At 35.7% G+C, this 11943-nt stretch overlaps 1 protein-coding gene across 1 annotated transcript; it reads left to right on the top strand.

Moving 5' to 3' along the window:
- Window positions 1-754: 754 nt before the first annotated feature.
- On the top strand, window positions 755-8223 carry LOC143594135 (protein CASP-like; the record flags this gene model as incomplete). Its single annotated transcript, XM_077073523.1, has 11 exons — window positions 755-1039; window positions 1131-1223; window positions 1668-1796; window positions 1858-1977; window positions 2107-2187; window positions 6176-6283; window positions 6381-6524; window positions 6599-6703; window positions 7292-7371; window positions 7891-7983; window positions 8046-8223. Coding segments are annotated over 11 exons (1299 nt in total), but the record flags the coding sequence as incomplete, so codon positions are not given.
- Window positions 8224-11943: the final 3720 nt, after the last annotated feature.

Here is an 11943-nt window from a genome sequence, read left to right as displayed (position 1 = left end):
TAGTGCACACATAGCTACAATATACTTTACTTTAAAATATAAAACAAAATAAACTTGTTGCTGCTTTTCCGTACTTTAAACCATGTAGAGGAAACGATTACACAAAAAAGGCTCTACTCTACTTCTTTCCTTCCAGGTAACTGTCCTCCATTTCAGGCCGAAATTTCCAGGTTTTGGCAGGAATCTGGCTGGAATTTTCAGATTTTAGCCGGAATCTTGCCGGAAGCGCGCCTCGACCGCCACTAGGCGCTTTACCTGCGCGGGGCCTTGAATTTGCACCTAGGCGCGTGCCTAGTGCGCTTTTAATAACTATGATTTATGTACACATTTGTTGCATAATAACCATGTCCGCTATTGTGTTCTTATGCTGTTAACTGAATCGTAATATCCATTAAGTATTGTAATAAGCCAGAAATTATAGCTCCTAACATTAAATAATTAGTAATTTAGTATATGAGAGATAATAACAGCAGATTGGAAAATGAATGTAGATGTAGATAGAGAAGGAATAAATAACTTTTTACATATGGTTAAAAGGCAATAATAGGTTTTCAGGTGCCATACACAAACAGAGAGTTTAAATAATTTTGTAAAGAAGAATGGAATTAAGATCATGGACGTTTTGCAACCTTTTGTGTGGATATTACAATTAAATTAAGTTATTATCATCTCACTTGATAAAGATGTACTATCTAGCTTAGCTTCTATACATAGATGATTAATTGTAACATCAAAGTGTTAATTTACGTTCATCCTTGATGATTTCAATTTATTAGTGATTCTATCGGCTGCTTTCAGGCTCACTATTGGACATTTCCTTATAGCATGCCATGGTTTATATCTGATTTTTGCTTTTCTTATACTTGATGATAGTGATGATGCTGATTCAAATAGCATTCTAGAGAATTCATTAACCGCCAAGGAAAAGATAATCTCTGAACTAAATACTGAACTTCACACAATTGAAATCACCTTATCTAATGAACGGGAACAGCATGTCAATGAAATCAAGAAGTTGAATGCATTACTGAATGAAAAGGTACCATTCACTTCTGTATTCCTGTCAAAATATACTTAGGATTCTAAGAATAATTTCATCTCATAAGATTCCATCTTTTATTAATCAACAGGAAGTTGCTCTTGAGGAAATCAAGAAAGAGCTCCAAGAAAGGCCTACTGAAAAATTAGTAGACGATCTGCGCAAGAAAGTCAAAATCTTGCAGGTTAGAAGTTATAAGAGCTCATTAATGATCAGTGCTGTAAAAGTCGGTTTGAAGGCCGACTAGTCGGTCCTCGGACCCCTACCTTGTAGACTTTCTTTAAGTTGGCCTGGTTTAGTCGGAGGCGGTCAAAGTCGGTCAAAATTCAGGCTAGGCGTTCAAATTCGGTCTAGGATTCTCTAAAAGTCGGTCAATAGTCGGGCTAGGCGTCAAAAGTCGGCTAGGCTACCTTTTTGATGTGAATTATGCTTATTTTAACATATATATATATAATCCAAGAATTAATTTACTTTATATTTACCATGCCCGACTACTCCCCTAGACTCCCAACTCCCTAGTTGGCCGCCTAGGGCCCACCTATCGACTTTTGCAACCTTGTTAATGATGATATCACTCTTCAAATTGTCAGTATAGTTACATGTGTAAATCCATTTTTGTCATGTGTAGGCCGTGGGCTATAACTCAATCGAGGCTGAAGATTGGGAGGTTGCTACCAGTGGTGAGGAGATGAGCAAACTGGAGTCTCTACTTCTTGATAAGAACCGCAAAATGGAACATCAACTCACACAGTTAAAGGTAATAATATTATTTCTGTATTTTTTTTTCTTTTCATTAATTAACTAGTGCTGCCGCGCAGGTTCAAATCTCTGAAAAGACTGGTTTGGCAGAAAAATCTGAAATCAAGATTTCAGAACTAACATCAAAGATTAACGAACAACAAAAGCTTATACAGAAGTTAGAAGATGATATATTAAAGGTTAGTTTTCCTTCGGTCCTGCTCAGCATGCCACAGTATTACTACTCTTTTATACTATGAACAATGGACACTTAGGTCCCAATATCGTATTCTTTGGTGGCCTTTTCACTGATCCTTACTGGTATGCAGGGTTACAGTTCCAAAGATCGCAAAGGAAATATGTTTGAGGATTGGGATCTTTCAGAATCTGGTGCGAAAGATAGTTCTGAGGTATCCTCACTTTTCCTTATTTTACTTTCGAGTAAACTGTTATATCTGTCCCCGTTGTTTGGTCACTTCCTCCACTAGCAAATAAAACTTAATTACACATTTACTCTTTAAATTTATACCACGTACCCTTTTTAATTAATAATTAATTAAATATAATTTCTCCATCTTTTTGTTAACCCATATCCCTTGTATCTTCTCTTCCCCAAAACATACGTAGACCCAAAATCACTACCACACTGAAGCAACACCTGGCCACTGAATCAATCCAGCCACCATCTCCCTCTCTCCTGCTGGCTAACATCACCAAATCAACCCGTTGCCTGAAACCACCATCACTGGAAACCACCATTGTTTACTGCTGGATTCCTCCCTGTCACCACAAGCATCTCTTGTTACCCCGCCGCCCATTTATGCTTGTTTCTGGTACAGTCCTTTGTTAACGCAGCTTCTAGGGAAAAGGTTTGTCCAGGAAACCATCCCAACTTGTGACCTTGGAATGCCAATTACAAATGAGGTGCTAGGTTTCGATGATGCTCGCCCCTTCTCGTCTCCACTTGCTGGGTGCTCAGGAAAACCGAAATCCGAACCGAAACCGAAACCCAAATAAACCGATCCGAATCCTTATTCAGATATTTGGATCGATCCGATTATTCGAATAACTATTTCGGATCGGATTCGGATGTGGATTTCAAAAATTTCGGATAGTTTGGATATCATTCGAATAACTATTTCGGATCGGATTCGGATGTGGATTTCAAAAATTTCGGATAGTTCGGATATCAGTTTAATCCGAATAAATGACATGTATTTTTAGTTGTGTATGGCCTAGCCCTTTAACATCTGCAATAACCCTTTCCTAACTTCCCATATGTGAAATTCTTTCCATTCTATTACACTCTTCGTCACATTGCTGATCAATAAAAGTTAAAACTTGGTGTGTTATTTGAGATTTTGAGTATATTCCGTTTTGGTTGTTAATTTGATACTCAAATAGGGCTATAGATAGTGAATTCCATTTATGTTTTGTTGTTAGTTAGACATAGATAGCATCACCATGTTCTATTGAATTGCATTTTTCAAAATAGAAAACTATAGGAATTTCAACACATATTCAACACCAACTCTTTAATTCGTTGATTTCTTATAATTTGTCGTATTTTTTTTATAGAAATTATAGGAAAAAATTATTTGGTTCATTTTGGATTATTTTGTTTATTTCGGATTGTTCGGATTTTATTCGAATCCGATCCAGATTGATCTGGATCGGATTCGGGTTGGATAGGAACATTCCTAACTTGGATCGGATAGGGTCCGAAAATTTTTGAATCCGAACAATATGACCTGAATAATCCGCTATCCGATGAACACTCCTAGCTCTGGGTGTCATCCTAGTTCAAGGTAGAGTTCCTATGATGGTTAAATCCCCAAACTCGTCTCCATTGGTCCTGTTCCAAGAAGGAATGGCAGCCGTCATGCTCAATAACACGTCTTTGGTTGTCACCCCTGGTACAACATACCTTCGTATGACAAATAGGTATGCAGCATTAAATCTATACCCCATATGCTGCATTCCCTAGCCCGGAGGTGTGGCGAACTTCCCCCTCCCGGATGTCAGATTTGCAGGTTGCTGCGGACGAGAGAATTAACGAGAGAAATGGAGAAGTGAAGATGCCGGGTTTTCTGTTCGCATACTGGGCAGATTTTCAGGTCGCAGATCTGCCAGATTTGAAGATTCCATATTTGCGGAGAACAAGGTGGAGGAAGGGATGCTAGGGTTGGGTTTAAAGAGGTTTTCATGTGGCTTAAATTGATTACAACTATGCAAATAAAATGATAATAATTATTAGTTATGATAAGTATCCAACGGGTTGGGGCGACCCATCTGTTAGTCAACTCGGGCTAAATTATAGTAAGACAAAGTCAAGGGTTAATTATTGAGAGTTAAAGTCAAGGGCTAATTAGTGGAAGTCAAAGTCAAGATGCGAGTACAGTAGAGGAGTTATTTATACTTTTAGGGTTTGAGATGTTCATGCTTTTGGATTATGAGTGTTTTGCTTGTAGTTGGAGACTAGCCCCTATTGAATTGAGCCATCATTCCTATTTTAGTATCTATCAAATTATTTTTTAAATAAGACATTAAAAGAATAAAAGACATAGATAATGGATCAAATACATTAATAGGTACGTGACACTTTGGAACGTCGATTTTCAATAACCATGCTAACCCTAAAATCACAACCACGCGAGCCGGTCTCCTTCCAATTCTGCTCCCATCGATTCTGTCCACCTTCACCATCATTGTTCAGCAATCCGCCACAGTCCAATGATTCTGTCCACCGTCGCAACCATCGCTTACCGTCGTGAGCACCGCCCTCTTCTGTCACGACCATCGATCGTTGTTCACAGGTTAGTTGATGAATTTCCAATTGAAATTGAAATTGCTGAACCTAATTGATCAATAACCTTGAAATGGATCCAATTAACCATCATTTTGAAGTTTCAATCGATCAATTTTGAGTTTTGAGTGATGGGTTTAACCTTGAATGTATTTAAGCCTGAACGTTTTAGGCTTTTAGACTGAACGCTTTAGGTTTTAAACCTGAACGTTTTAAGGTTTAACTTTGAACGTATTTCGCTTACTTAATGTACGTTAGGCAATTATTGTACGTTAACGCACCCCGAAGATATAAATACCCCTCAATTTAGAGGGTGTTTGGGATTGATTGTTTATTTAACTCCAGAAGTGCTTTTTGTCAAAAGTGTTTATTGACTTAACTTTTCCAAAAGGACTTTTTAAGAATGCGTTTGGATTAGCTTTTGTGGGGAGAAAAGCCAATAACTCAATAAGATGTTTTTTTTAAAGTGTTCAAATTAGCTTATTAATGTAAAATGACCAAAAAGGACATTCTTGTATATTTAAAACCATTTACTACTTTTACATATAATATTATAAATTTAACAATTTTTTTGGACAAAATTTATAATTTAAAACATAGTTATTAAAAGCGGTGCGCCTTGGTGCCTAGGCGTTTTATTAAGGCGAGTTGGTGGTATAGCGACTTCCTTGACTGAAGGCGCAATTTTAGGAGAAAAATCTGCAATTCAGAATTTTTTTGATTCTTTTTTATTTATTACCTTGATTTTATTTGGTTTTCTTTGATTTAACACTTAACCCATTTAAACAACTTATCTAAAATTCAACAAATTAACAAAATTAACTCCGACCTCCCATTATATTGAACGACATTGCTTATGCAAATCACAAAGCAAGATCTTTTGGCTTTTCTTTTAATATTTATTATTTTTATGAAATTCTCTTTTTCAAGTATGAACAATTTGGTTATTTTGGTTAGTGAATTCCACACTTAAAAGTGATATATTCTATTGCAAATACCTTTTAGAAGTTTTTTATTTAATTGCGCTTTTTTTATTTGAGGCCCACGCTTTTTTTGCGCTTAGGCCCTCGGAGAGGCCTATGCGCCTTAAGTGCGCGATAACTATGATTTGAAAAAAAATTACAAAATATATAATATAAATTTTATTTACAAAAACATAATAGTTTGGAGAGTAATTGTAAGGTAAATGTGGGGGTATATTGGTAATTTTATGTTCAAAAAGGCGAACGCTATTTGTAAAGCCAGGTTTTTGTGGCTTTTGGAAAGCAACTTTTTAATCTTTTCAAAAAGCCAAAATAAAAAGCACTTATATCAATGCCACACTTTTTTCTGAAAAGCCAACAAGTCATTTCTAGGCAAATGAAAATGGCATGTTTTTGAAACCCTAGGGTCAGGCGGGAAAAAAAAGGAATTTGGATGACAGTGGTGAAAGTGACCAAATCAAAGGAACGAAAATGGCAATTTACTGTTACTCCATAATTTTTGTATAGAGTTGATTATTTAAGATGTCCACACAGAATGTATGTGGCTTCAGTGACATCATTTTGATTCTCGTGTTTGATAAATTCTTGTATTTGAACATGATGCAACAGAACACAGATCATAGGCATGCTTCATCTGACCAAGATCAAAACTCAATGCTTAAGGTCATATGCAACCAAAGAGATCGTTTTCGGGCACGTTTGCGTGAGACTGAAGAGGTATGCTTTATTGCCTGCAGTAACAAAAGGGGCAAGTGAGTTAAAATTAGTATTTTTTTTATAACACAATAGCTTTTGACTTGTTTGACATAATTAGGAAATAAGGCAGTTGAAGGAGAGAATAGGGGTGCTGACAAGTGAATTGGAGAAGACGAAAGCTGATAATGTTAAGCTTTATGGAAAGATCCGTTACGTTCAGGATTATAATCTTGAGAAAGTAGTTTCTAGAGGATCAAGGAAGGTATTGTGTTTGTGTTGTATATCATCTGTTTTTTTTTTCTTTAATTTTTAATAATTTCTTGTGTTCGCATGCAGCAATCAGTTGAAGATCTTGAAAGTGGCTTCAGCTCAGATGTGGAATCAAAATATAAGAAAATATATGAGGATGATATAAATCCTTTTGCAGCATTCTCTAAAAAGGTTCTTTTGCTAATAACCTCTTGCAATATTGACTAAAACAAAAAGTAAACTTCTAAATTGAAGTTTGGTTTTAAAAAAAAGATGGAAACTTCATGTAAAATTTGGAAAATACATATATACCCTTACAAACTTGGAAATGTCATATATGACCTTACAACGTGGTTAAAATATCAAATATACTCAATTCATTAGAAACAGTTTAATATTTGACCGTTTTATCCTAGTTTTTCTAAAACTATAAGATTTCATATATGCGCCTTTCTTTAACTTCAAATATTTATTTACCCATTTTTAGTTTAAATTTTTTGTACCCATTTTTAACGTAACTTTATTTTTTAACCCGTAAAATAGCTATCTTAAATATTAGATTGATTATTGTGAGATTATACCTTGTTTGATTATTTGATTCGAGGTTTAAACAATAAAATGGAAAGGGTAGAATGATCATTAAGTAAAAAATTCATTAAAGCTAGGTATATTTATGATATTTTTAGTTTTTGTCCAGTATATATGAAAATGTTCAAGTTTGTAAGGGTGTATATGAAATTAATCCTAAAAAGGTTACATTTTACTGTTTTTATTTGTTAGGAAAAGGACCAAAGGTATAAGGAGCTTGGTTTACGAGACAAAATTACACTTACCAGTGGCCGTTTTCTTCTTGGAAACAAGTAAGAATCGATTTTTATTTTAGTAAGTAATTTTTTAGTATAATTGTTTTGATTTTAGTAATTTTTATTTTAGTATAATTTTTTAGTATAATGCCCTGCTGGCGGTGCACGCATATAATGTATATATGTGTGAACTCTCGGGTGGGCAAAAGTAAAATTGCACTAATTTTGACGTTATTTTACTAATCTCGTGAAAATAACGTTAAAAGTGGGGGAAGGTTAATCAGGCATCATGTGGTGGCATTGATAGCCGAAATACAAGGGCACATGCATCAATCAGCCGGTGTCCCGATGATTGAGTGCTATGTGCCTTATGTCCAAGGCTTGATGCAAAACTACTATCGAGCCGGGGGTCTCATCGGAAGCAGCCTCTCTATCCCTATGGGGTAAAGGTAAGGTTGTCTACATCTTACCCTCCTCAGACCCTACCATAGCATTGCTATTGGTGGGATATACTGAGTACGATGATGATGATGATGATGATGATGTTTTGATTTTGTTTTATTGTTATTTGGGCAGATATGCACGGACATTTGCGTTCTTCTACACCATTGGGTTGCATATTTTAGTATTTAGCTGTCTCTACAGGATGTCAGCGTTAAGTAACCTCAGGTAAACTATTTCACTTGTGTTTGTGTTTGTGTTTTATGTGATTAATATTGTTTGTTTTTCAGCCATGGACCGGAAGAATTTGCTGGCACCGACAAAATCATGAATCTTCCCCATGCAATATAGCTTCTATACAATGTACATACACCTATCAGACCCAACCTCAATACTTTGTTTTGTTTTAAGAAATTAAACTTGCTGTCATTTACAATGCAAACACTATGCTTTGTACCTATTTTGTCATGTTTTTGGGTTTATTTATGGTGTCTAGGGTAAAGTTGGTATTTATTCAACAAATTGGTTTTTAAAACACAATTTAAGTCCCACAATTAGGCCTGGAAATGTAACCTATTTGGGCCATGATAAATACTTTGTGGGTTATTAGGGTTTAGGTAAATAGTTTAATGAGTCAGAATGGGTCAAACCAAACTAGAATAGAAGAAGGAAAACATTGCAATGGATTAGGATGGGCTCAACAGAAAAATGTGTGAAAATGAGTTGAAATATGTTTAACTTGGTGTGATATGTGGGCAACCCATAACTGTGCACGTGTAACTGAGCGTTAGTGCGTGCTTAACCCGTAATTAGGCGCCGGTACGCGCGTAACGTGTAGTCTGGTGTCGTTACTCATTTTTATAATGCATAATTAAACACCATTAAAAAAAAAGAAAATGTTGAGTTAACCTATCTTATCTTGACCTATAAACAAAATTGATACAGGTCAACGCTCCTGATCCTCGAAGCCACGTTTTCCATCTAGTCATTTAGGGTTGAATTAGTCTTGCATGTCAGTTGCTTTTGTTAACTGTTCTTTAACGTTTCCATGTTTCCCATTTTTAGTTATTAGTCTTGCACGTTTTCCTATTTTCTAGGTTAGTATGCATTTTCAAGTTCTATAAACTGTACTAGCATTTTGTATGGAACATGAAAAAAATTTGCGGTGAACTTTAGTCTATCTTCTTGGTTTCTGTAGAGTTTAGCCCACTTACGGGTCTCTTAAATTTGGTGTTTTCATTAACGAATCACCTCCACCATGCCGCCTTGCAAAGACCAATCTGGTTCTGATGACTTACCACCCACCGTGTCCGATCAATCAAACCAACTCATCCAAATTACAACCACCGCCGCCAATACCCAAACCAGTATTCATACTCAAATCGCTGCCCTTGTTCTAGCCACCGGTAACCTCAATGCTAAACTCGATTCCCAAATAGACACCACAGCACACCTTGTCGATCATGTGACTACACTCACCGATAACCTTGACCAAGATGAACCACTTTTCCGCCATAACTCCCCCGACTGTCGCCAACGCATTCACAATAATCACCAACAACCACGTTACCACGACACCCTAAAATTACCCTACCACTTTTCAACGAATCAGACCCACTAGGGTGGATCTTTCAAGCAGATCACTTTTTTACCTACTATAACATATCACCTGATGAACGCGTTTCACTCACGGCCTTCCACTTCGTAGGCGACGCCTTTCTTGGTACCAAAATCCAGCGAACAACGAACTATTAGGCTCATGGACCGTAATGTAACGAGAAATGGAGCTTCATTTTGGCCCTTCAACATTTGAGAATCATGAAGCTACCCTTTTTAAACTAGTCCAAACATCCACTGTCAACGCCTACAAAAACTGAGTTTGAGAAGAAAAGCAATCGGGTTACCCGTTATCTCAAAAGGCCTTGAAAAATTGCTTCATTTCCGGTCTTAAACATGCAATTCAAAGTGAGATGGCACTCCATCATCCTACTACCCTTCACGAGGCCTACGAACCCGCTTCTTTAATTGAAGACAAGCTCAACAGTGGGCTACTTGCCTTTCTGAAACCGTAACGGAACAAAGCATGCCAAGCAACTCCGTCATTACAGCCCCTACTCTATCCCTCAAACGCTTAACACCAACGGAAATGCAAGACCGTCACACCAAGGGACTCTGTTACAACTGCGACGAGAGGTATCAACCGGGTCATCGCTGTCAACCGCCTAAATTCCTTTTGTTGCAGTCCACCGATACTCCACCATGGCCCGGTCTTGAGGACGAGCCCATTTTCAAGGATGGGAGAATTGATACGGGTCAACGGATCTGATCCACGAAGCCACGTTTCCATCTAGTCATTTAGGGTTGAATTAGTATTGTATGTCAGTTGCTTTTTGTTACGTTCTTTCAAGTTTCCATGTTTCCCATTTTTAGTTATTAGTCTTGCATGTTTTCCCATTTTCTAGGTTACCATGCATTTTCAAGTTCTATAAATTGTACTAGCATTTTGTTTGGAACATGAAGAAAACTTTACAGTAAACTTTAGTCTTGAGTTTAACCGACTTACGGGTCTCCAACACCAATCCTAACTTTTTTTTAATGACTCAAAACCTATTTTGATCAAACACCCAACCTAACTCATCCATCTTGTCACCTATATGCGTAATTTTACAATCAATTCAAAAGGAAATTTTTGAGGCGGATAATAAATTACCAGAACTGAATTTACATATAGGTAGCTTCGGTATGTTTGCATTTTGATAGTGATCATAGTCAGTTACATATACTTAATGTTTTTCATATATGTAAATCAACATAATTTACGGAGTTGCATTACATGTATCATCATGTATGTAAACTAACGTGTTCTTTGCATAATAACAAAGACATATATGTAACCACAAGGATAACAATAAATGCATTATGTAAAAATTAAATAGGAACAATAACTAAATTTGCTGATCAATGAGACTTAGAATTTCTCGAAAATATGCTTTTCCATGACCATGTGATACGGATCCCCCATGAACCACACTATCATACCCATGTTCTCCCATGTTATTTGCATTAGCTGTTTTAACTCCTTTACTTTAGTTATTTTAATTCCCAGAAGTATTAGTGGGTAGTTATACCACTAACACTATCTTCCTTATTTCATGCATTGGTTACCTATCTTGTAAGCCTATAAAAGGCATGTTTGGGTTTTAATGGAGAACATGAAAAAATTTGATCAAACAAGTCTCTTTTACATTTATTCTTATTTTGCTTTAAAAGGAGATTAGCCAATCCCGAACTTGGCTCCTATCACAATGATATCAATCCAGATCATTCGTAAACGTTAAAATCAATGTGACTTTAATCCATGCGTATTTGTTTATTTTTTTGCTTTTTTTTAACGAGAAAGACGAGGGAAATATATATATATATATATATATATATATATTTTACCTTTTTTGTTTTTTATTTATATTTATATTTAGTTATGATTTTTTATTAGTTTTCTTGATTTATTTTAAGGGCTTTTTAGGTCACAAATTTCTCTCACACTTCTCATTTTTGTTCAATTCGTATTTTAACCGTTTCCATTTGTTTCTCTCTCACCAATTATTTTATTATAAGTAATTAAATAGCGTCTTTTTAATTAGGGAGAACTTTGGTTTGAAGCCTATGTTTTCTTAAATCTATCAATTATGGTCCAATAGTTTATTTTAGCCTTTTATGATACAATACTTTCATTTAACTTCAATTTTAGTCCAACCCGTTAACGACATCCACCAATTGTTAGTTAATACAACTTTGACAGGTTTTTTTTTGACAGAATTACAAATTTTGTCCTTTAAACACAGTTGATTTATGGGTTAAGTCCTTTAAAATGTTTACTTTCAGGTGATGTCCTTTATGTGACATTTTTCCTTGCTTTTCGTCCTTTAGACTAACAGATGTTAAATTTTTCAGTTAGGTAAGCACATGTGCACTACACATGAGGGTATAATGGTAAATTCAGGTTTCCTTTTTAATTATATTAAAAAAAATAAAATATTTATTTGAAATACAAAACATTAATAAAATAATAAAAAACAAAACAATATATTGATAATGTTCTAAATAGTGGGGCCCACCACCAAACCCCTTCTAACTTCCTCAGCCAAAAGTTACAGATGATGATGAAAAATGAATGACCAGCCCCACCAA

Source organism: Bidens hawaiensis, unplaced genomic scaffold, assembly GCF_021521415.1.
Source record: "Bidens hawaiensis isolate Kalapana, Puna unplaced genomic scaffold, B.hawaiensis_p1.1 tig00043111_1, whole genome shotgun sequence".
In the NCBI taxonomy this organism is placed as follows: Eukaryota; Viridiplantae; Streptophyta; class Magnoliopsida; order Asterales; family Asteraceae; genus Bidens; species Bidens hawaiensis.
Note: the sequence above shows the minus strand (reverse complement) of the source record. Positions and strands in the feature narration are given on the sequence as shown.